The 26,493-nt window shown below is 41.5% G+C and overlaps 1 protein-coding gene across 46 annotated transcripts in view; it reads left to right on the top strand.

The window, feature by feature from the left end:
- The first annotated feature begins 1,032 nt into the window (after window positions 1–1,032).
- RIMS1 (regulating synaptic membrane exocytosis 1) overlaps window positions 1,033–26,493 on the top strand; it is a 330,044-nt gene continuing 304,583 nt past the window's right edge. For 20 of the 46 annotated variants that reach the window (XM_089530955.1, XM_089530950.1, XM_089530953.1 and 17 more), the window contains exon 1: window positions 1,037–1,683. In XM_089530955.1, the coding sequence (XP_089387081.1) occupies window positions 1,472–1,683 (212 nt within the window). In that variant the 5' untranslated portion in view covers window positions 1,037–1,471. Of the gene's footprint in view, window positions 1,684–26,493 lie in introns of all 46 variants that reach the window. The other 26 variants (XM_089530965.1, XM_089530958.1, XM_089530935.1 and 23 more) reach the window with 5 other exon arrangements.

Raw genomic sequence — 26,493 nt, 5'->3', positions numbered from 1 at the left:
ACAGGGCTTGCAAACCTCCTTGCCTCCTCTTTGGGCAGACTGAGGGGGCTTTGATGCCTCACATTTCCGGGGCCAAAGACCCCCCCCCCAAAAAAAAACACTCCCGGGAGGGAAAGGGGGAGGAAAAAACACACACAGACACCTCATTCATCACTCCTACCACCCCAGCCCCACAATATGGACAGCTCTGCATGGGAGGCAGGCTGGTACACATGTGTATGTGTATAATATGGACAGCTTTCCTTGGTAAGCATGCTGGATTACACACACACACACACACACACACACACAGAGAGAGAGAGAGAGAGAGAGAGAGAGAGAGAGAGAGTCCAGCATGCCAACCATGGACAGCTGTCCATATTATATATTTATGTATATAATACAATATCATATGGACAGCTTTCCATGGTAGGGAGGCTGCACACACACATACACAAACACACATAGAAACACAGACTGCCTACCATGGAAAGCTGTCCATTACACACACACACACACACACACACACACATTTCCAGCCTGCCTACCATGGAAAGCTATCCATATATATATATAGACACACACACACACACACACACACACACACACACACACACACACACACACATATCAGCTGTCCATATTATATAGACACACACATACACACACACATATATTTCTAACCTGCCTACCATGGGAAGCTGTCCATATTACACACACACACACACACACACCTACCTACCTACCTACCTACCTATCTTCCTCCCTCCAGCCTGCCTATAACCTGGGAAGCTGTCCATCTTGTGGGGCTGGGGCTGGGGGGGAATGAGGGGAGAGAGAGAGTGAAACCTCAGCATCACCCAGGAATGGAGCAGTTTGGACTCCGCCTAAGTGCCAGCCAGCTCCCTCCCTCCCTCCAGCTCCCCGGTTAGCAGCAGCAGCAGCAGCAGCAGCAGCAGCAGCAGCAGAGCATTTCCACCACCTCCTCCCCCGCCCTTCCTTGCTTCCCTCCCTGGGGGTGCCTAGAAGGACCTGGCTTCTGCTCCTCCCTCCCTCCTTCCCTCCCTCCTTCTCTCCTGAAGAGGATGCTGGGCTGGCGGCGTGGGCTGCTGCAGGGCATGGGCACCTCCTGCTGCTGCTGCTTCTAGGCGCTGCCCCCCTCGAGGCCGGGGAGGCTCCGGAGCCAGGGCGCCACCATGCAGGGCTGCTGGGTCTCCCCCTCCTCCGCCTCCTCCTCCTCCGCTGGGGCTGCCTCGGGAGAGCCCCGGCCCCGGCCCCGGCCCCTGCTCCTCCTGCCCGCCGCCCATGAGCAGAGGACTGCCCTGTAAGGCGGGGAGGAGGAGGAAGAGGAGGAAGAAGAGGAAGAGGAGGAAGAAGAGGAAAAGGAAGAGGAGGAAGAGAAGGCCAGGCGTGATTCCAAAGGTGTGGAGGAAAGAAGGAAGGAAGGAAGGAAGAGGAGGAGGAAGAGGAGGGTGAGGGTGTCCCACCCAACATGTCTTCTTCCTCCGCTGCTGCTCCTCCGCTGCCTTCCTCCTCCTCGGTGGGGCCCCGGGGATCTGGCATCCTCCCTCGGCCTCCTGCCGTGCCTCCCCCGATGCAGGAGCTGCCCGACCTGAGCCACCTGACCGAAGAGGAGAGGAACATCATCATGGCTGTGATGGACCGGCAGAAGGAGGAGGAGGAGAAGGAAGAGGCCATGCTCAAGTAAGCCCCAGGCTAGACCCTCTTGCATCCAGACATCCCTTCCCTTCCCTCCTCCCTTTCATCCCTTTCATCCCTTCCTTCCTTCCCTCCTTCCTTTCATCCCTTCCCCCCTCCCTCCGCTCTCTGGGCGCTGGAGCAGAGGAAGAGTTTTATTAGGGATGGATCAAGACCAAGGGAGGGTCAGGCTGGCTTGGTCCCACTTGGGGCCTTGGGAAAGTACCCCTTCTTCCACTCTTTGCAGAAGACACCCCTTCTCCTGGATCCTGAGAGCAACTTCTCCTTTGAGATGCCCTGCCCTGCCCTGCCCTGGCTTCCCACCCAGGAGGAGATGCCTAAAGCTTCCAAGAAGCCAAGGAGGAAGCCAGGGTCTGTCCATAGCAAAGGCAGCCCTTCTCCTCTTCTGGGTCTCTGTCCAAAAGAGGCATCAGGGGTGCATCCCTGCTTGAATTGTTGCTGGTCGACTAAACCTTAGGAGGAATTTTTTTTTGGGGGGGGGGGGAGGAGGGAGGATTTGTCTATCTATCCATCCATCTATCTCTTAAAAGTAAAGCCAGCCTATTTTGGGAGGGTCTGGTGTGGGGTGGGGTTTCCCTAGACAGAGCCTCCAAAAGGGCATGCTGCCACCACCTGGTTCAGACACATAAGCCACTGTGGGACTTGGTGGCTTGTGTCTTGGCACATCAACCACCTGCAGGAATTCTCCATTTGGGGAGGGTCACTATCCCTGTCTCTCTCTTCCCTTTCCCCCTCCAGTCCTTTAAACTCTTCCTCTTATTTTACTGACGCACATGTGGAGAAATACAGAGGCAGGTTTTAAGCAGGTTTCCACAAGTCCAGGAGGGAGGACTTTATAAATGCATTGGATTGTATGTTTAGTCTCACAGAAATGGTTGTCCATCCCTCCTAATGGGGCCATTCCATCATTTGGCTTCCTACCCTCATTCTCCAGCTGCAAAAGGGTGTGTGCTGGGAGATGCTATATTTAAGAGCTATCCTTATTTAAATCTCTCCCTCTCTTTCCAGTGCCCCAACCTCTCTTTGATGCCGTTTATGAACATATTCTTTATCCTTTTACAAATAAGCGTATTCAAATCTAATGTCACAATCAGATGGGTCCCTACATCTAAACAGGTTGTGAGTTGGGCCTGTGGACAGGAAGTCAGGCTTTGTCTCCATCTAGCATCCTCCAGGCCTGTTTCCTTTTCGATGGAAATGGCAGGCTAGGTAGCAGAATGCAATCTGTTTATTTATACCTGTGTTATCTGTAACATGTAAGCCTCCTGTTGGTACTTAGAAAATCCCTTTTCCTGTCTATCCATTTGGTTCCCCTGTGTTTATTTGGAGGATCAGAGGCTTCCCAAAAGGTGTGTAAACACAGGGTTTGGGGGTAGGAGTGGGGGTGGAGGATTGTATTCCAAGCAATGGCTTTTATGGTGTGAGTAGTTCTAGTGTTTGTCTGCTCTTCTCCTCCCCTTCATCTAGTTATGTATAGTATGGAATTCCTGCATGCTCTGAACTTCTCTGCCATCAGTATTACAACATACAGACTTGGGGTCCTCTCTCGTCTCTGAGCATGGCACTGCTTCCTCTCATTCTGACCTGTGTTGGGAATTTGGATTTCTGCATTAGGGATTCAGGTGTACACCAAGGAGACTACAACTCTGAGACTGCATGGCCTGGGCAGATTGGCTGAAGGCAGGGGGTCTTGGAGGTGTCTCATCCACGGCGTCACCATGAGCTGAGATCAACTTGAAGGTGGTTAACAATAAACAACAACACCAAGGCCTAGTGATTGGGAAAGAGATGGCTTTATCTTCAGTACTGTTAGGATGGTTAGTACGGTTAGGATGCTGTGAGGATGGAGAATAGTTGTCAGCATCCCTTGGGGTGTGGCTGATGTTTTTTTTGCCACTGAGACTGGTGGTGAAGAGCAGGCAGAAAGTAGAGTATCTATGTATAGGTAAAGTTAAAAGAGGAAGCTGTCTTCCTAAGTAAATCTATAAAAAGATAGATGTTATTAATGAGAATAAGAGAGAATGATGAAATGTAACTTAATTTTATGGATCCCTTTCTAGCACTCTTCTATGGCTGTTTAAACTTTCTAGAAATGACTGATAGTTGTGTGTTCACGTGCTATTGTAACACAAGGACGTAACCTATGAGCCCACTGCCAAACATTGACTGACCTCTTTGTAGTATACTTGGGACTGCAACCTTAATGCCAGCTTGGGAAATTATTTGGGAAAGTATTGCTTCTTAACAAGCAAACAAACAAACAAAAGCAACACATTGGTACTTTTAACACAATGTTTTGTGTTAACATGTTTTTTTTAACACAACATCTTGGTGATGTTGGTCAAGATGAGTGAGAGTGTCTTGCCTCATAACATTTAAAGGACATCCTACATTGGGTGCTCTGGGGAAGGCAACTTGTGACATGGGCACAACAAGCTGCCCTTCCTTTGCCAAGAGGTGCTTGGGACATACCAGCCCTGGAGCAAGATAGCTTGTGAATCTACTTATAGCATAGAGACAGAATCATAGCAGGTACTGGCTGAAGGTTTCCATGTCAGTTCTGTAATGGTAAACCTGCTCCTTTTTAAGTTGAATTTTCAAGGAGTTACCCAAAGGGAGAATCCTAGCCTGAGGATAGGGCTCATTACCTTGGATGGCTCCTTTACATTTTAGGCAGGTGAGGAAGAACTTCAGATAGGATTCCCTGCCCCACGTACATGGAAGACACCATCCATCTTTGACTAGATTACTGCACTACACTCTTATGGCACTGCCATTCCACTTTAACTGCTCTGGCTGCCTCCTGTTGCATTCTGGGATTTGTAGTTTAAGGAGGGCTATTTAGAATTCTCAGCCAGAGAGCTCTTAGGCTTCGCTGAACAACCAACTCCAGAATGCAACAGGAGGCAGCCAGAGCAGTAAAAGAGGAATAGCAGCACTATGTGAGTGTAGTGTGCTAATGTGGGTAGTGAATTTCTGACTGTCTCTGTTTCCTGCTAAGCTTCTTCTTGGCCCAGCTGACTGTATACAGAACCAAAGCACAGCATGGATGGACACCTTGTGTGCTGGAGGAGCACCATGCACTGTTTGCCAGAAGGTCTAACTGCAAGTATCAGAGATCCTATGCCTTTCTAGCTCTCAGTATTTAAACTATTTTTCAGAAAGGTGAAGGGGAACCTTCAAAACTTTTACAAAAAGAATTTGGGAAAACCTTTTTAAAATGAACATTTGAACACAGCAGAAAATGGCACTCTGAGCGTAGAAGCTAGATTATTTTATAACATGTGTTCAAAGAGTTTGTAAAGGAAATTTCTTCCACTTAGCTTAGTACAGCAGATTATTTTCATTCATAGGCATCTGGATAATATGGAAAGTACTACTGCACCAGGTAGAGGGAATTATGCTTTCAAACCAGAATTTTCCTTTTGGAATGAAGGGGTTTTAACTAAGTCCCAGCCCACAGTAAGCTTGGCATGTGTAAAATGAACAGTATATTTTTTTACAGTAGGAATGAAGTTATTGTCATTATGTTTAGTTCTATCCTACAGTGCAATGAGGAGTTTAGTATAATTTACTAAGATATGTACATTGGGCTGCCAATGACTTATAAGTACTGTTCCTTTATCTCTATGGCAGGACTGGACCACTTACTTGATTACTTTGGGCTGTCAAAGTTACAAAAGCAGAGTCTGCTATAGAGGTAGCATTATGGATAAGTACTATATAACATATTATATTCAGTACTGTTTTATGGGCATTTAAGAAACACTTGTCTTTAGGCTAGCCTTTCCTGATCCAGTGCCTTCAAATATGTTGAACTACTATCCCCATCACATTCAAACCCCAGTAGGCCACCACTCAGGTGACTGTGGACAGTGAAATTTATACACACCTAGAAAATAGCAGTTTTGACTGTTGTAGGGTAAGGCAACTTTTGGGTGAAGTAGGTTATTAGTGGAGCTTCTCTACAAGTCTCTGTTCCTGTGAGATGGAGGCTGTATACAAAGCATTCTGCCTCTAGAGAAGAAAAAACCAGGTTCTAGCAATGAAGTGCAAGTCAACTTCAAAGGGAAAAATGCCATTGATTGAACCTACACTCCTAAACCCTGTGATTTCTTATGATTAAGCCACATTGAACTCAATGGGACTTCATTTTGAGAGCGGAAGGTGCTATGACTCAGACTTTTCAAACTTCACCAGGTCACTTTTTCTTTTACTCTTGCATCTACTTGTTCCTGCCTTTTACTGCACCAGAAAGCTGCTTTCAGTTGTTTCCCTTGTTCTGGATTTCAAAAAGAAAGGGCTGTCAAAAATGTCACTTTCATCCTATGTTTGTCTTTTGTGCCACTTTTGCCCTCCTACCCAGCTAAACTGAAAGTGTCAGTCTTGTTCACACATATTGGCTTAGGTTTCTCCAGTCTTCCTAATGCTCCCACAACCCAGACTTAAGTACACTCTCTGGTACCCTCTTTGGGTAATTTGGGAACCTTTCCACAGAGTAACCAAAATCATGTGTTCTCCTGCAAATGGCTTTTAAGTGACATAATGCAATATCTTGCCTCCGAGTAACAGAGTGTGCTTTTTGGTTTCTTTGAAAACTGCAAAGATATATATTTCTGTGTGGATGATTCTAAAGGAATTAAACCAAAGAATTATAAAATCACACAGGAAGAGCGTGTGTTGCATCCCTCATCAGTAATGAAGTCATAAAAATGTCAATTTGATATCAGTGACAACTGTGCATTATTGCAACAGCAATAAGAGGAACATGGTGTATGGGGCTGCACTTTTCCCACAGTCAAAATACAACAAACACTTCATGGACTGCACTTCACTGCAAGAAAATGCAATGTGTCATTAAAAGTTAAAATGGTGTCTGAAAAAAGATCAAACTGTGTGCAACGAATAAGCAAAGAAATGCAATAAAGGAGGCAAATGACACAAGTTTTAAAAAAATTAGGCAACTGTATTGGTCCATGGGGAAAAAAATCCAGATAGCAACAGTTTCTCAACATCTTTTATTCAGACCAACTAAAGAGCACTAAAGAGGTAGGTAATATTTGAACAAAGGTGTGTCCATATGTTTGATGAGGCTTTGAAACTCTGCATTAAAGCATAATCTGGTAACCTTCTCCAGCAGACAGTTCTCTGTCATTGTCCCAGCTTTCCCCAGAATATACAGCCTTCATTATCCATGGATTTTTTATCCACAGATTCACGCATCCACGGCCTGACAATATTTTTAAAAAAGTATACATTCCAAATAGCAAATCTTGCTTTTTTATTATATATAAGGGACCCCATTTTGCTGTGCCATTTTTTTTGATGGGACTTGAACATCCATGGATTTTGTTATTCACAGGGGAGCCTGAAACCAAAGCCCAGCAGATAATAAGCATGCACTGTAGTTTCAGCTGTGTGACTATGGAGGAGGAAAGTAAATATGAATGCATGCACATTTTGTGTACCTTCTGTAGTATTGCCCATTGGTCCTTACACTATTTTTAGCATTCACTTAATACTCCATAGCCTTAGCTGAAGAATCTAAACGTTCACTTCCTCTTCGTCCAACTTATTTCTTGGGGAAAGTCTACATTTACTGTATAATACTGTACTTATTAGTTGGACTTGAATTGCTGAAAGGTTGGTGACTATTGTTCTAGGCAGCAGCTGTTTGTCAAGAGTTAGACAGTACACCAAAATTGACAATCTGTATTCATTTTAAAAGTCCCATATAAGAGTAAAGATTAAAATTGATCCTGTCAGTTCATTTGAGGATGAAAATATATTTTGTTAGACTGTCCATCTAGTTTATCTATATTGTATGCAGAGATCCTCAAAAGTGTTGGAAATACTCAGAACTGTATGTAATTGTATACCACCATAGGGTAGTGGTTTGAGTGTTGGCCTAAGATGCTGGACACCAGGGTTCAATTCCCCACTCAGCCATGAAACCCACTGGGTGACCTTGGGCAAGTCACATGCTCTCAGCCTTGGGGAAGGCAATGACAAACCTCATCTGAATCAACCTTGCCAAGAAAACCCCATGATAAGTCAGAAATGACTTGAAGGCACACAGCAACCATAAGTCAGAAATGACTTGAAGGCACACAACAAGAACAACAACAAAATTTGGTGGCATATATCTTATGTGAGTATGGGATTCCTCTGAGATAGCGGGGGGAAATTATCCGAGAAATGACATCCCCTTGAGTGGAGTTGCCTGTATGGTTGGAAAGCCTATTGGAGGACATGGTCTTTGTCCCATCATGTCTTCATGCTACTCATATTCTTCTATCAATCTAAGCACAATCCCTCCAAACTGCATGCTTTCCTATAGATACATCTTGTGTACATTCAGGGCTCTGTCACGTTACACAGTTATGACACTATGATTCCACATCAGCTGCCATGGCTGCATCTAATGGAATCCTGGGGTTTGCAGTTTGTCTCTGGCTGTGAATGTTAAACACCTTTCCCTCTGAACAAATCTTGCCAAGAAAAACCCATGATAGATTCACTTTAGGATTGCCATAAGTCAGAAACGATGTGAAGGCATACAACAACAACAACAGTGCAAACTGGACAACAAGTTAGAGGCATACAAAGTTATATGTAATCTATAGAAAATGGATTGGGAAACTTTCCTTATATTCTTATAATAAGGCAGACTGAAGGCAGTAGGCCTTCACTCAGTGAATTGTTAAACTGTGGAGTCTGATCTCACATGTTGTTTGAGTGTCTGCCAACCTGGACAAGATTAAAATCAAATTCAGACACATTCATGGGGATTAGAACTACCAATGGCTACTGAACAGGCTGGCTATATTTGTTGCTGTTGCCAATATCAGAGGCAGTATGTGTGATGAAGCATACATTTGCATTCATGACCTGCTGTTGGGCTTGCCATAAGTATCTGGTTGGACAGTGTGTGCAAATATCTTTGGTCTGAACCACATGAATTTTCTTCTGTTTGTATAATCAATAATGGTGTTTTTTTAAATATTGGTTGTGTGTCTAACAAGGGTGTAATCTCAAATGTAACCAACATGTTATAGATCTGTATTGAGATATCTGACCATGCAATAAGGTTGTAAGTTATTCAGGATATGTGAGTTTATTTATGCTGTTAAATATGTTGCCTTGAACTAGGAAAATCTATAAATGCTGCCATTTGGAATAGTGCTCAACATACCTATAGTTTCCTCCAAATGAAGTAGGTTGGAGTGCATACCAAAGGCAGCACTAGGAGCGTAGTTAGGTCAACACTAAGTGCTCTGGAAAAACCCCTCCATTACATTGAAGGGATTGTGACTCTGAGGCACTTTTATGAGTTGTGATGTTAATTCCTTGTGACTGCAGACTATGCAATCCTTCCACTAACATTGGGTGGGGGTGGGGGTGGGGGAGAATAGATGCTTATCTTTCAAAGGTATCTCACCACTATCTGAAATTATTGGCTAAAGTATATGCAGGTTAGGATCAGAAGTATGAAAAATACATGCAATATGTGCTAAAGAAGCCAAAAACAAGGGACAAGGTTTTGATGTTCATTTTCCATCTAAAATCTTTGATATCAGTTAACGTGGCTCACAGTTTTCTCTTCACTTTATCCACATTTTATTTATGTGTTTATGTCCTTACTACCTCAGTCCCCAGTCCCCTCCAGTCTCTCCTGACTTTTGCTGAATCTATACTACACAAGTATAGCACACTTTTACACTGAGCAAGGGAGCCTTGGTGCAAATGGAAAGATGGATGCCCAGGCTTGAAAACCACTCTGTATAGTAAAGAGTAAATGAAAACCTTCCTCTATCCCAGTTTGCTTGCTCTGAGATGTCTCCCCCCACCTAAGTACCAAGAGAAATGCAGAAACCTGGCAAACCCAGTTGCAGACCAAGACAAAAATTGGAGATAATTTTAGGGAAAGTGAAGTTGAAGGCTTTCATGGCTGGCATCCATTGTTTTTTGTGGGTTTTTCGGGCTATGTGGCCATGTTCTAGCAGAGTTTCTTCCTGACTGGCATCTTTTTTCTGTGAAGATGCCAGCCACAGATGCTGGCGAAACATCAGGAAGAAACTCTGCTAGAACATGGCCACATAGCCCGAAAAACCCACAAAAAACTAATTTTAGGGAAAGTTTATTTCAGACAAAAACATATGAGCATGATCTCTCCCCTTTTTAGTAAAACAGCTCTCTCTCTCTCTTTTTTTTTACAAAGCTGTTAATTTGAGTGTTCAAACAAAAACAACAATAATCTCGGAGCCTTTAGTGGTTAAGTATATTTTCATATATGTGTACTTTCCAGTATATTATATTTTCATATTTCATAATCTAGTATCCTGGATTATTAGAGTCTGCCAGCTTTGGACAGTGTTTAACATTTATCCTGGGAATATTTAGCCAGACAATATACATTTATCTTTCTGTATTATTTTCAGAGACAGAAGCCCACTTAAAGCCACGGTATTCTGTTAGCACACTGTAAATCCAGAAAGCATTAAAGCCATGGTGGCAAATACCTTTGATTCTTTAGATATTGTTAGACTCTAGCTTCCTTCACCTCCAGCCAACATAGGAGTTTATCACATGAGATGGAAACCATGTAGAAATGGAATTTAAAAATTTTTTGGGGGGGGGATATCCAAAAGTGGGTTGATTTTCAGACATGTTGGGCTTAATAAGCAATAACGTGACATTAACCTGAACGGAAACTCGATAAAGCCCATTGCATTTTACTTTTGGGATTTTCCAAAAGTAACAAGTGTTACCGAATTTGGATTTATATAAATTTTGGGTGCCAAGCAATCAAAAATCATGACCCCTGACTGACCCCATTGCAGCTGCCATTATCCCAAAAGCGAGCTGACCATGTAGCCAGACAAGCTTAGCAAGGCTTGGCTATAAGCGAAAAGGTAGATTTAAACCTTTAAAACCAGTTCTGGGAGTTGCCATTATCGCTGGCAACCTAAAGAATGAGGACAAAAGAAGTTTGCCTCACCTATTAATGGTATTAAGTACCCAGCCATCTACATAGTATTCTTCTCCCAAAAGAAGTAGCAGACCCTTTTGTGTTTCCATTGTTTAACTTTAGACTTAGTCAATAGATAGCCATCAAGACCTTTGTTCCACAGGTAGCTATAGCCTGCAGGTATGCTTCGCAGTATAAATAAGACCTAGATTCCACTCTTCTTTGGGCTTGTGAGCTACAGTTCCAAACCTCTACTCTGTCGAGCAACTGCTCTAGAGCTCTCTTGGGCACTGCGCCCTGCTGAAATCACTTGGGCAAGCCAAAGCCCACTGTCTCTTTCGGGCCTCTTGTTAGCTTAGCCCGCTGGAACTTAGCTCCTAGCCACCTCAGTCGCCGCTTGCTTTCTGTTCTCTGCGGCCGTGTTCACCTTCCAACATCCCTCACATCCATTGCTTGGAGAAGATTCCTAAGGTCATTATTTCAACGGTGCCTCTATCCTTTCTCCTTTACCTCCAAACTCTTCCCCTTCCTTGCTTTAGCATTGAATGTGTGTGTGCGTGTATGATCCCTTTTTGGTTGTGTGGCTTTAATAAATATTTATATTTTACATGCAACTCATTGGCATTGGAGTCTCTGTCTCTTGGAGTTGGACTAGATGACCTCTGGTATACACATAGGGAGACAGTCCTGCTGCGTGCGTTGTTAGGACACGCCTCTCGTAATTTTGAGCTAATTAAATTCTCCTAATTCGATCCTTCCTAACACAAAGAATGGGTTTTGTCTACTTTCCATTCAGGTTAATGTTGTGTTATTGCTCATTAACTCTTCTGCTGTGTGAAAATCAACCCACTTTTGTGGGTTTTGTCCACTTTCTGTTTGGGTTAACCCCCAACATCATCTGAAAATCTACCCGCTTCTGTGGGTTTTTTGCCACTTAAATTCAGTTTCTGCACGGGATCCGTCCTGTGTGATAAACTCCATAGTCAAGGATTATGAGATTTGTAGTCCAAGTCACAACACCTAAAGTAGGAGGGAGGGGAGAGGAGGAGGTGAAAAGAAATGGAATTTGGATGGTTTCACCCTGGGAGAGGGGGAAAGGAACAGAGGATTGGTAAAGAAAAAAGCAGGATAAAGGGAAATATAGGAATGTTGTTGAGTGAGGAGTAGTTTCCCAACATGTTCAGCCCTTTTAGGCAAGGATCAAGAGTGACTTTATGAGAGGTAGACTCTTTCATCAGAGTTTATAAAGAGAAATGCATTTAATATCTAACATGTCCCACTAAGAGCATCTTTTTCCAAAATAAAAAAGGAACAAGCAGTGTTAGAACTATCTGCAAGTTTATTTGATTCTTTTAAATATACATCTAGGTTTAATCATTTGCAGCTGCCACAGTTTCAGGTAAGGAGATATATGACTCACTATCAGCTTGGCCAGCATTGAAAAAGAAAGAACAAGAAAGTGAGGGAGGAGGAGTCTTGTGTGATCACAGACTCCTGGGAGTTGTTGGGATCACAGAGGCTGGCTCTCTGGTTATACTGATAACCACTGTGCATGCATTACTATCTAAAGCTGAGCAAGAGGAAAGTGAAATATGGGCCTTGTTCCCACTATAGTTTAAACCGGATTGTGATTCCAAATGATTTGGTTTAAACCACCATGGTTCCCACTTAATTCAGATCGCTGAAGCAATTCAGAAAGAGGGGCATGGCTTTTACCTATTTAACCCACGTCAAAAAGACGCTGGTAAAATGGGCTGTTTTTTGGGCTGAATCAATTTATTTAGAAATAAATCGATTCAGGCCAAGTGGGAACCAGGTGGATTCAAATCAGGCGGATTTGAATCAGATTCGAATCCACCTGGTTCCCATTGGCTTCTCTGGCCTCCCTGCCATACCTCCATTTCTCCTCCGCCCTCAGTCCTCTCTCCTCCCAGCCTGCCTCTCTCCTTCTGCCCTGGCCTCTCCTCCACCCCTCCTCCACCTCCTGGTATGGCCAGGAGGACGGAGAGAGGCATGATGAGGAAGCTGCAGCTGTCACTTCCTGCACCGATTCTTGAAACCGGTGCAAACATAGTGGGAACCACACTGTTTGCTGAACCGATTTCAGGAATTGAATCAAAAGGTAAGTGGGAATTGGGCCATGGTTAGAGGCATATAGGAAGCCCTGGACTCTCTAAGCAGGTCCATTGCTCTCACAGCAAAATGCTTGACTGGAACAGAATGTTCTGGGTACGGGGAAGTATTTTCTGGTTTTTGATGAATGGTCTCATAGTATATATTCTGGAGAAAATGCCTAGCATTGAAACAACCATTGTGTCTTACCTTCAGTGTTGAATTTCTGGAAACACTACCTTTTGAGTTGACTAGGCTTCCTTGGAAGTCCTTAATAAGTGGGAAGTCTCAATTAATTTTGTTCTTGTTTTTATTGTTATATGCCTTCGGGGTACAACAACCATATCATAGAGTGTTCTTGGCTGGGTTTATTCAGAGCAAGTTTGCAATTTCTTGCTTCTTAGCTTGGGAGAGTGTGATTTGCCCAGGTCACACTGTGGGTTTCCATGGCTGAGTTGAGATTTGAACCCCAGTCTCCTGGAGTCCTAGTCCAACACTCAACCCACCATATTGTGATAAGTAGTGGTGAGGAAGTGCATGCCTCATCTTTTCAGGGATGCTTTCACGACCACATATATTTCATAAACTCTTAGGGGATTGAGCCCTGGTTTTGGAAATAAGTACCTGATCTGAGCCTGTTCAGGGATTCCCCTTCTCAAGTTAAGGTCTCCTCTCTGCTTCAAATCTCCATGCTATCTGCAGCATGGGGCTAATGGTACTGGTAAAGAGTTACTAAAATTGTGTGTGAAGCATGCCAAATACAGGTTGAGTATCTTTTATCCAGAATTCCAAAATCTGAAAACTCCAAAACACAAAACATTTTTGAGCAACATCATAAATAGTGTAGTATGTACCTGTACTATAATTCTGAGGCTGGGGAGAGACACAAGGGTCTGTGAAATGGCAGGAATCTTTGCCTGTCACCATTCAGAACCTCAGTTTCTCTCCAGCTTATTATGTCTCATAATATATATGAAAATACAGGTATTCCAAAAACCCAAAAGAATTGAAATACAGAACACTTCTGCTCCAAAGCATTTCAGATAAAGGATACTCAGCCTGTACTCGAAAGGTTATATAAAGGCTCATTATTATTAACAATTATTGCATAAATGAAAAACACCATGGTCCTGATACATAGAGCAATGTAGCTATATCTTCTTCTTCTTCTTCTTCTTCTTCTTCTTCTTCTTCTTCTTCTTCTTCTTCTTCCTCCTCCTCCTCCTCCTCCTCCTCCACATCATTTTTAGACAAGGAAAGTGGAGAAGAAGTGAACTGAATCCAGCACCTTCTTTAACAGTGGACTACCAGAATTTTAATCTCTTTAAAGCATCTCCACATACATAGTCCAACCTGTTATATTCCAAAGGAAAACCACGGAGCTTTGGAATATATTTGTGTATGCAGTTTCCCATCCTTTTGAGAACAGGGCATAATTCCATCATTTCATAACTGATATTAATATGCAAGGCTATTAAATTGTTATTTTTTTTAAAAAAAAAAAAAACACCAGTCACTTGGAAATGTTTTTGCAGTGTGTCTGAAATGTGTTTCTGAAGTAGAGCTTTCTCTGAGACTGAGAGAGCGTGAGTTGCCCAAGGTTATACAGTGGGTTTCTGTGGAAGAACAGCGATTTCAGCTCTGGTCAACCAGGGCTCTAGACCAGTACTCAGACCACTACATCATGCTGGATCTTGCAGTTGGATATACAGATATATTTTATGCCTGATAATTTTTGATCCTACAAATTTAAAAATATTGGCTGGCTGGTTTTTTTTTAAGTGAAAGTCTTCCTGTTCTTTCTACAAAGGCTGGATGCTATATTGCCAATCCCGCCCCCCCCCAAGTATTTCAGTAATTTTGATTGACTTTGTTTTATTTCTAGCCTGCATGTCACCAGACTGTTCTAGAATTTGATGACTTGTAAGTTGTTGGCGCTGAACTCCACTCACTTCAGGTAGAATAGTAAAGTTTCCATTAACATACAGGTTGAGTCTCCCTTATTTGAAATGTTTCAGACCAAAAATATTTGGGATTTTGGACTGTTTGCGTATTCTTGCAGATTAGACCCAAATTCATTTATGTGTCATATATATATCTTATACACGTAGCCTGAAGGTAATTTCATGCATAGTAGTTTTAATAATTTTGTGCATGTAACAAAGTTTGTGTACACTGAACCGTCAGGGGGAAAAAAGTTCACTGTCTCAGCCACCCATGTGGGAAAATTTGTGATTTTGGAATACTGGGTAAGGGAGACTCAACCTGTAGTAAATGAAGCTCTTGCCTTCAGTCCAATTTATTTGTTGTGAGCAGTTTATGGATGAAAGCCTCAGAAGTATCCTACTTGTTGCAACCTCATTTATTTGACTTAAGGGCCTCCTCTCATACTGTCACTCTTAAAGTCCTATGGGACATGAGCAGGCAGCTATTTTGCATATAACATGTAATTAACTCTTCATCTTTTTTAAAAATTAAAATAAAAAGCAACTGTTGGAGGCTGCCATTTTGAGCAGAAGAAGCTTTGCGGCAGTAAGATTTGTGTAAACTGATCATTTTTCATTTAGCCATTTTAATAATCATAGATTAGCTGATAGTGGGTAAAGGTAAAGTTTGAATTGGCATTAAACATTGGCCAATAGTGTGAAAATATAAGCAGCCCTCTATTGCTCTACTCAGAGTAAAGACTCCCCCTTATTTACAAGTCCAGTTAGGGTGGCTAAAAAGCAGTGAAAAGTAATAAAATGCAATCAAATTTGAAAATATCATTTTATAGAAGATGGATAATATTAACACAACATTATTTGTAGCTGGGCACCATCCAAGTAACCCTAATTAGGGATGTAAAGAAACAAGAGAAATGAACAGATTTATGACAATCATTGTATGCCTGTGAACATATTTGTAATTTTAGGTTTTAGTTTTCTGAAATTTTATAAAATACCATACTGTTGTCTCTTTAATGGAAAATATTTCATCATTTCATGTGATACAAATGAATAGCAACTACTTTGCTTTTTGAAATCATGTTGTTTGTGGCTATTATTATCATCATCATCGTCATCATCATCCTACCTTTCACTAGAACCGGAACTCATTTCAGCTCATCTTGCCTCCATAGAGTTACAGTAATTAAACTGTGTGAGTCAAAGTTTATGAGGTCAGACATGCTGAACCCCTAAGACTTGCTGTAACAGCACAAAGCGCTTAGGACAGGGTATATTTAGAAGCATGCTTGCACTATGTCACAACATATGATGTTATTTCACAGGCAGATATGCCAACACAAAGATTACTGTGCATCTATACAGCGAGTCATGCTTGATCAGTGCATTTATCTAAACTTAACTGATTGTGGAAATGTTCAGCTTTCAAAGCTGCACCACTTTTCAGCATCTGTGGGTGCATCTACACAGTAGAAATAATACAGGTCTCATTCCCACTGCATTTTGCTTTGAAGAGGGATCCGGGGCAAACGACTCTCATTCCCATTTAAAACAAGTGGAGCAAACACAAATAACCTGGGGTTTCCTGACACTACATTCAAAGTGGTGTTTGACACCACTAAGTGCTGTAGCTCCATTCTATGAAATTTTGGGATTTGTAGTTTTACAAGGTCTTTAGTCTTCTCTGCCAAAGAGTGCTAGTGCCTCACAAAACTATAAATCCCAGCATTTTGTAGGATGGAGTCATGGCCATTGAAATGGTGCCAAACTGCACTATTTCTACGGTGTAGGTGCTCCCTGTGATTAGTGGCCAGGTGCTACCCAGTACAGGGACTGTGCAGTGAAGGATATGAATGTTGCTAACCAGGGGCTCATTCACACTACACAATTATAGCACTATTATTTGACTTTAATGTCCATGGTTCTATCATATCTCCCAACATTTGGCTGATGAAAATTGGGTGTGTGAAACCAAGCAACATCAGTGTATGGTCAAGATAGCAATAGTTATTAATGAGGAAGAACACACAAGCTAGGAAAGGGTGCAGCAGTTTTGCTTTGCTTTGCCCTACTGGAAGGGCAGGTTTTTGTCCCATCCCCTCCTGTCCCCACCCTTGCTCAGTTAATTGACGCAAACTACTTTAACTGTTGGATTTGTAATTGGCTGACTGATTGAACCAAAGAGGGCTCACCATGGCTCCTCTTCATCCTGAAGAGAGGTGACTAGCGGAGTGCCACAGGCATCTCTACTGGGCCCTGTGCTATTCAATATCTTTGTCAATGATTTGGATGAAGGAATCGAGAGCATGCTAATTAAATTTGCAGATACCAAACTGGGAGGGGTTGCTAATTCCCCAGAGGACAGGATTAAAATTCAAAATGACCTTGACAGATTAGAGGGCTGGGCTAAAGCTAACAAGATGAATTTCAGCAGGGAGAAATGTAACACTCTACTCCTAGGCAGAAAAAAGAAAAGAAACGAGCAGACATAGGATGGGAAACACTTGGCTAGACAACAGTTCATGTGAAAGGGATCTAGGAGTCTGAAGATGAGTCAGTAGTGTGATGTGGCAGCCAAGAAAGCCATTCTTGGTTGCATCAACAGGAGTATAGTGTCTAGAATGATCAAGGGAAGTGATGGCACCACTCTATTCTGCTTTGCTCAGGCCTCACCTGGAATATGGTGCCCAGTTCTGGGCACCTCAATTTAGGAAAGATGTTGACAAGCTGGAGGGTGACCAAAATGGTAAAAGGTCTAGAAGCCATGCCCTACGAGGAGTGGGTTACGGAGCTGGGAATGTTTAGCCTGATGAAAAGAAGGTTAACGGGACATGATAGTCATGCTTAAATATTTGAATGGATGTCATATCAAAGAGGGAACATGCTTATTTTCCACTGCTCCAGAGACTTGGACAAAGAGCAATGGATGCAAATTGGAGGAAAAGAGATTCCATCTAAATCTCAGGAGTAACTTCCTCACAATAAAAGCTGTTTGAGAGTGGTATACACTCCCTCTGAGTGTAATGGGGTCTCCTTTGGAGGTTTTTGAACAGAGGCTGGATGGCCATCTGTTGGGAGTGCTTTGATTGGTGTTCCTACATGGAAAGGGGTTGGACTCTATGGCCCTTGGGGTCTCTTCCAAATCTTTGATTCTGTGAACTCAGTTTGAAGCTGAGGACAAAGGGAGGAAAACTGGAGGAAGAGAATGAAACTTGGACATATTAAAAGCAGATGAAAAAGTGGAATGACATGGGTTTAATTGAGACTATTGAAGGTTATGGTTCCATCCTATGTGATCATAGAATTTGTAGTTTGTGGAGGCACTAGAAAAACCCGCATGAGGATTCCAAATGCCCCACCTTCAACTACAGCTCCCAGACTTCCATAGGATGTTGTCAGGGCAGTTAAAGTGGAAAAATAGTGCTATAATTCTCTAGTGTGAATAGGTACCTGATTTATATATCATGTTTGTATGTTCTTTGGGTTATCTTTATTTGTTTTGTTTTGGAAAAGGCATAGAATCATAGAATCATAGAATTGTAGAGTTGGAAGAGACCGCGAGGGCCATCCAGTCCAACCCCCTGCCATGCAGGAAATCCATATCAAAGCATCCCCGACAGATGGTCATCTAGCCTCTGCTATGGCAATGCTATGTTAGATTGTTGTTGATGTCATTTTTTTAGTCTTATTGAATGGTGAGAAAATATTCCTAGTTTCCAGATTAACCATGTATAGTTCCTTGGAGCTACTTATACTGTATTTGGCAATTTAATTCTGAGATGCTAGCCTTGTCTTGATGTAATTTAAGTGTGAATGAAAACGCTTACATCAGCTTTCATGCTTACATTGAAACAATGTTGGTTTTCTGTCATTTTAAAGTGCAGAGCAACTGATGGACTAATTGCTGCCTGTTTTGTGGGCTGCAAGTGCACCTAGGTTATGCTGCTAATAACATAAGACTTGACTGTCATGGGGGGAAAATCCTCTTTCTTTTTAGCTTGTGTTCCTGAGGCACTGGCAACTGAGAGGTTCTATTAACTCATTTTTCATTTGATCGCAGGCATTTAACCTAGCCACTGGTAGCTGAGAAGGAAGAAATATCACTTGATCAACAGCATTCCATGACTTATGTTGAATTTGTTAATATTTCATTTGTCCAGGGAAAGGTCATTGTCATAGTACTGAAATTTCCCTTTGAGGAAAGCTGTCATGAATTCTTTCCATTCAACATAATTTGAAATACTCTTGGTTTGTTCACATAAAGATGTGAAAGGGGAAAGTATTTCCATCTTTACCAGTACAGTTCCCACCTGAATAGTGAAAGGGCCAGTTCATTTGTTGTTCAGTGTTGTCATATCTAACAGGTGTCTTGGTAGTTACTTTTTTTTTTTTTTCATATATAGCTGTGTCCTAGAACAATTTTTTAAAAATCCAGTTCATGTGGGCATACATTGCAGGGGATTTCTCATGCTTTATAGATCCCTACAGCACATATGCTTATGGGAAAACATCTTTCTCTCTAATGTTAGGTGAGAAGTGACCCACCACAGTTGAACTGCTTTTGCCAATTTATTGAACTTTCAGGTGTCAGCCTTGTCTTTGCTTCTGTTCACTTTCTTCACTTTGTTGGATTTTGATGGGGCAGTGATTATGTGGCCCTCCATTTTTACATACACAAAGTATATATAGGTCTTGGAAGATAAGCTCCTTAAAAACTACATATTTCCTCTAATTGTCAACATACCACAATTTCATCCTCCCATGGTTTCAATTAAGTGGTCAGACTATAGGGCTCCAGTTTTCACAAAGCATTTCCCCTCTTTGCTCCTTCCCCACTGTTGTCCTCCCTAGCTTTGTTTTCTCTTCTTGGTAGCCTGGGCTGCTTTACTTGTTAATGTAAAAAAGTAAGCAATGGATGCTTGCCTGCTGTGACTCCAGTATAGCAGTAAGCTGTTTGACGGGCAACTTCACACAACCCCACCCATCCAGCCAGCATGGATGCTCATAAAAGTCTTGGCAAGAAAGCAAGCACGCTTCCCTGGTAGTTGTAGAATGTCATGGTGACCTGGTGAGTGTGAGCAAACAGGACCACCTTCTTGTACATGAACTGCTTCTCTTGCTATTGTGTGCATTTCTATGTGCCCAAAAATGGTATGTGTTTGTGTGTATGTAAAAGAATGGCTATGCACCCTAATTTATAGTGGATAATCCTATATAAATTGGAAATGTTTTCTGTTTGAATCTGAGCATGTCACTTGGCCTTAGTCCTCTGGACTATGGTGAGATGCATTCCTTTTCATGAAATTATTGTAATTATTTCTAAATTTGCGGTTATACATATATGTCAACATGTATGGATTTTTCACAAATCCAAACCCTCTTTTGCCCTCTTTTTCAAAAGCACATTTTTTTCTTTTTTAAGGTTAGCTGGGATGCAATCTTTTCACACTGGCACCAAGGCTCCAAGACTTCTTTGAGAGTGGGGAGAGGACGTTTGCTCATTTTTCTGACATTACAATGTCAGCAGTACTCCCTCACCTCACCCCTGGGTTGGCATCTTGATCCCTTTAGTTTGAGTGTTTAAAATCAAAAGAGAATGAAAATATTCCTGATTGATTTTGTTTTTTGCCTGAACCTTCAAAAATTGAAAAATGAGTGCATATCATTCTTTAGAACCATTCAATAGCAGTGACATGGCTACCAACAGCAATCATTCAAATCTCTCTCGAGTATTGTAATGATTCCCACCTCTGATGGAAATGGAGGGTGGCATCAGATGGTGACTACCATCTGCTGGTAGGATGTATGGGGTAAATGATACTTCACGTCAGTAGATAGATTCTGTATATTTCTGTAACACATGCTGCGTATATTTCTGTAACACATATGCAGTTCTATAGTCACCTTACTCACCATTCACTGAAGATCAAACTAGGTATTCAGGGGGATTCATTTTCCCTGCAATATTCCCCCACAGTGGAATTTTATTACTGGTACATGGCTTAACAATCACATTTTCAATTTAAGCCTGCATTTACCATTCCGTGACATGCACAAAACAAAGCACATTCAATGCAAACTATATAGATGAGAAAAAGCATGTGCTATGAAAAAAGGGATGTTTTTCACCAGCTGAAAAAGCATCTCTTAAAACATGCTGATTGTCTTGTCTAGTTCAGGGGTGGGAATTATGCAGTTTTCCAAACACTGTTGAACTGCTATCGCAAGCATCCTCGCATTCAGGCTACCATAGCTAATAGTGAGGAATGCTAGGACTTGCATTCCAAGAATATGTGGAGGACTGCACAGTTCAAATCAAGGGGCTGACTCAGTCTCTTCACACATATGGTCTAGAATGTTAAAGGCTGCATTTGCACTGTAGAAATAATGCAATTTGACACCACTTTGATAGCCCAGTGCTATGGAATTTTAGGATTTGTTGTTTTGTGAGATACTTAGCCTTCTGTGTCAGAGAGCTCTGGTGGTACAACAAACTATAAATCCCAGGATTCAATAGGATGGAGTCATGACAGTTAAAGCATTATTTTTCCAGTACAGATGCAGCCAAAGAAAGAGATTTCAGAGATGGAGTTTTTTTACTCCCTCAGGTAAGAAATATGGAATTGAGATCAAGCACTCAGGAAGGAATTAATTTTTAATTAATTAAAGATTTTAATTAGGTTTTCTAAGAGTACTTCCTAGATTTTGAAGAAGGTTTTGCTGTTTACTCACTTACTTGCTTATTGATGGATCATCCTGTAACACTTACAATAGCATGTGTTCCCCACTTAGGTAAGGTTGAAGGAATACTTGGAAAACAGGGAGGGGAGGTACGGTGCATGCTATAGGGTTACCTGTGAGTGATTATGCAGTGCACCAACTGGTTTTTACCTTCTGAAATTGCCTTGTAATTTTTGTGTGTGTATTCTAGTACATTAAATACAAATATAATTAGTCAAACCCCGCATTCTAGATAGGAATCTGTATTTGGACCATATGGAAGACAACAGTAACCCAAGGTTTTTGTTATTAATTGCCTTCAAATTGACCCTGGCCAATGGGGACCTTATGTATAAGAGATCTATCCTCAACTGCCCCACTCAGCTCCTGCAGACTCATGGCTCCCCTGATTGAAGCCCAAGGTGTTCAAGGTATAACGAAGTAAACAGTACAGTTTACTGGAATTTTGATCCAAACCCATATGTTACCAACCCAACATAATTAGACATTAAGTAGTGAGTATCTCTCCCTTTGCCAGTGGCTACACTATTTTATGGGCCCATTTAATCTGACACTTTCTTTTTATGGCTGTCAGGTGGGAAACTGATAGAAGTCACTTGTGTGTTGAAGTCAAGTTCTGTATAACTAGTGTATATTAACAACATTATATACAGCTGCTGTTTCCTAGTATCTAGGAAGAGGAGGAAGTCTGTACTGGAGTGGGTTGTCCACAGATAATTCATGTGCCTGGATACAAATACCATCCATTCCCACATAAATATGCACACAGTCATAGCCACAGGCTTTATAAGTATCACGCATGGCATCATTGCCATTACATGATATTAGAGACTTATGGGATACTGCCATTGGCAGTGATTCTGCCATTTATGGGATCCTGCCACTGGAAATTTCCAGCCATGTTCCTCTGGTAATGTTTGAAATGGATGTAGGTTTCCAGCTTTTCATTTGTTAGTTGTAACACCATAAATGGTCTTACTGGGACAACTTTCTTTGAGAACAAAACAGCTTTAGAGCAAAAAGATGTTTTATTGAGGCTGAAGGGGTAATTTTTCTTAGGCTATACTAAGCTTGCTAGGAGTTTAAATGCCCCTGAACTTTAGTTCCCCTATCTTCCTTTGAATTTTGCAGCCTGATTATGTATTGTTAAACCATCATAATGCGCACTAGGTTTTAAAAAATGTTTTATTTAAATCCTTGAGAACATGTTGTAATAACTAAAAATAATTCATAGCTGTGTTAGAGGACAGCTTGTTTACAGCAGGATTTTAAACAAATTTCCACAGCTTCAGTATGGCTCCTTGGCTGGCGTATTTTTGGCAAAAGTGCAGCCATGGGGGTGGTGCTCTTCAGCTGAAGTCGTAGAATCACATTTTCCCGATTCTATACCCTCCAACATTATATCACAGTCCTACCTGGCATCCAAAATGACGAATATTTAATGGATAGGACATCCCATTGATTTGTTTCATTGATTTTTTTTATCAATAGAAAGAAACTTTTATTTTCTTTATTTTTTTTCAGTGCTCTATTTTAAATTATGTTCTAATTTGTGTTTTAATAGGCCACTTGGTTCTGTGTTTCAATTGTTTTCATTCATCTTATTGTGAGTTACCTGAAGCATTGTAGGATATAAATCCAGTAAAATAAGTAAGTACATACTTTTCTGTGCCACATATGTCTTATGTTCTGGTTTCAGCCTCTGGCAGTGTGTTCCAGTGATTTTATTAATTTCATTTGTAGCCTCCCTTTTCTCCAAGGAGCTCAAAACAGTCTCCCCAGCCTGCATTTCATCCTCACACCAACCCTGTGTTAGGCTAAATAGAGAGTGATTGGACAGTGATTATGCTGTGAACTACAGAGCTGAATAAGGATTTGAACCTAGCCCCCTGCCCTAATCCTAGGCTAACATACTGACGACCATACCATAACACATAGCTCTGTGGCTAAGGGACGTACAGATTTTCTCCATTTGCTGGAGCGTTGCCCCAGTCCATTTATCTTTTTAAAAATCTAGGTTCAGGGTTGTAAAAAAAGAAAAAAAAAGATTGTGACTTCAACATAGAAGCAACAATTTTCAAGATGCTGTGTAGAGCAGGGGTGGTGAATATATAGCTCAACAGATGTTTTGGGGCAGCAGCTCACATTATTCCTACAATTCAGTATGCTGGCTAGGGTTGATGGAAGTTGCAATTCAGTGACATCTGAAGGGTCACACACACACACCCTCACTGAAGGGAGCCTTCAGTGATTTGCTGGTCTTCTTTCCATCCTTGCTAGCCAGAGATGCACAAACATTTTGAACTGCATTTCTCTGCCAGCTAGGGACAGAAGCACCAACCAAAAGTTTCTTCTACAACCTGCATAAAATTTAAATGGCATCATTTTTGTTTCTGCTGCTGTTGTTTTAACCACTAAGAAGTACTGCTAATTACATACTTGTTTTGCTATTCTTATTACCTATGAATATGCACTTTAGCAAACAAAAACAAAAAACCCAGTTCCCTGGTTCCCTGGATACTGCACATTCCTCTCTTTGATCTCTCTCATTCTCTCTCTAGTTCTAAATACAGTACTTCTGATGCCCAGTAGACTAGATAGTGTATGTATAATACAGCCACACATAAATTATCCAGTTCAGGCTGAAAGACATATGGGGGATACAAGAAACAAAAAAGACTTTAGTCTTCTCCTTTTCTCTTAACGATTAGAGATGCAATTCTATATTTCCTTATAATGGAAACAAGGTCCACTGGTTGCATGTACAAGATGCACTCTGTGTTATTTTTGTTTTATCAGAACTAAGGACTTGTAGTGTTCTCTTATTTTTGGTAATTTTTATCCATCCATCCTGGGTTTTTTTAAATTGGTGACTTTATGCAAAAATGGTCTCTCTCTCCCTCCCTCCCCCCTCCCTCCCCCCCTCTTTCTCTCTGTGTGTGTGAAATCCAAGAATTGTGTTGTTCCTGTTGAGCAGGAAGACAAGCACACCAGAAACTCTCAATATTTAATTCAGTGGAGAAAGTAGCAGAACATCACCATGAAGTGTCTGCCCTAAGATAGCATTTCAGTACTGTTCTAACACCAGCTATATTCTGTCTCAATTACTGTAAATTAATCTTGTAAAGTACATAGCACATTGAGATTTCTCCTATAATCTGGGGGAAGTAACTAAAAAAAGAAGTTCTATATTTATATCAAAGCCTTGATTGTCACTAAGCTGTTAAATTAATGCACAATTCCAGACTCCAGAATATTGTCATAAGGGTTTGTAGGTCAAATGCAGAGAAATTCCCTTGTCTTTGACTCTTGAGGCTATAGGTGGCATTGAATATCTGAAAAGACAGTAATGTAATGGTTGACCCAGGTTCATATTTTGCTGTTTAAAACACATGGGTTTGGTATGTGTGTCAGATCTAGGAAAAGTTACCTTTTGGATTATCTCTCCATGTTATCTTTAAACAGCATAGGTAACCAGTCTGCCTCTGTGTGCATACATACATAGAAACATGCTTCTTTCATTTTGAAAACATGTTTTTGTCCACTTTTGCTATCATTCTCTAGGAGAAAGAATCTAGAATGTGGGAGTACTATGTAAAGATAAAATGCAGTGCTATTCAAAATGGGGGGGGGGGAGACATCATGTTAGCCATTATTTACATACATTACTTGACCTTATGTTTGCTTCTACAATTTGAAAGTACAGTACTGTGGAAAGTTCAGTTGAGTTTAAAGCGATGATCCAAATGACTTGAAAAGATTGGCCCTGCAATATAAAATTGACAAAAGTTGAAATGTAAGACGAACTGGGATTTTCTGCTGCAAGCAGTGGTATCTTCAAGCAGGGATGGAACCTAAATTCAGATGCACATCCAGTTAGTTAGGAAGGGGTTTAGACTGACCCATTCCTACCAAAAATCCTGCTACGAGACTTTGAGTTTGTGCAGTGATCTGAGGGAGAACCTTATCTGGGCCCCTTGGCAGCTGAAATGAATTCAGCTTGTGCTGATCTAATGGTAGCCTCTTCAATTTTTTTACAGGGTTTGAAACTCTACAAATAAAAACAGAATATAAACCCAGTGGAACATAAACTTGTATGAAAAAGTTCTTAGTTTTACTGCAGCTAAGCACGAACCAATGGATTTAAATGTCAAGGGAAGAGATCCCACCTAAATGTTAGAAAAAACTTCTTTGCTCTTCAACAACAGAATAGACTGGTCATCGACTCCCCTTCTTTGGAGGTCTTTAAATAGATTTTTTGTGGGTTTTTCAGGATATGTGGCCATGTTCTGGAAGAGTTTATTCCTGATGTTTTGCCAGCATCAGCATTCTCTGAACATGCCAGCCATAGATGCTGGCGAAACATCAGGAATAAACTCTTCTAGAACATGGCCACATAGTCCAACCCCCCCCCCCCCCACACACACACACACAAAAAAAAACAAAGGCCTTTAAAGCCTTTGACTTCTTTAAATAGAGTTGGAGGGGCTCTTTCAAGCTTTAGTTGTGTATTCCGACATGGCAGGGGGTTGGATTAGATTACCTTTATGGTCCTTTCCAACTCTGAGATTCTTTACTGTAGGGAGTTGGGCCTATGGCTGACAGGTTCTGGGTTGTGCCAGCCCTATAAAGTAGCCCTGTGTTGTTAAACCTGTCCTTTCTGTAAACAGTTATAGGTTTCTATAGCGCAGCCCAGTGTTTTTTCCCCATGTCCTGGTGAGCTGGGTTATTGTAGGGAAATATGTGGGAAGGACTACATTGATTGTAACAAGATTGATATCCATTAAAAATATGGGTTTATAGCCCAGGTGCGATTAAGCAAATGCCCACACAAGATGAAGGAGAATTTGTGGTTTTATTTGCTGCAGTGAATTGGTATCAGTGGTCTCATGACCCAAAAGACTGACACAAATAAAAGAAACAGACATTCTTGCGTATATATACTTTCCCATATGATAATCACACAGAATCCTATCTCTATGTAGGGTATAGTGTCACTAATTGGCAGTCACACTTTTATGGCAT

Source organism: Sceloporus occidentalis, unplaced genomic scaffold (genome assembly GCF_023333645.1).
Source record: "Sceloporus occidentalis isolate IW3139 unplaced genomic scaffold, rSceOcc1.0.p SCAF_6, whole genome shotgun sequence".
NCBI lineage: Eukaryota > Metazoa > Chordata > Lepidosauria > Squamata > Phrynosomatidae > Sceloporus > Sceloporus occidentalis.
Note: the sequence above shows the minus strand (reverse complement) of the source record. Positions and strands in the feature narration are given on the sequence as shown.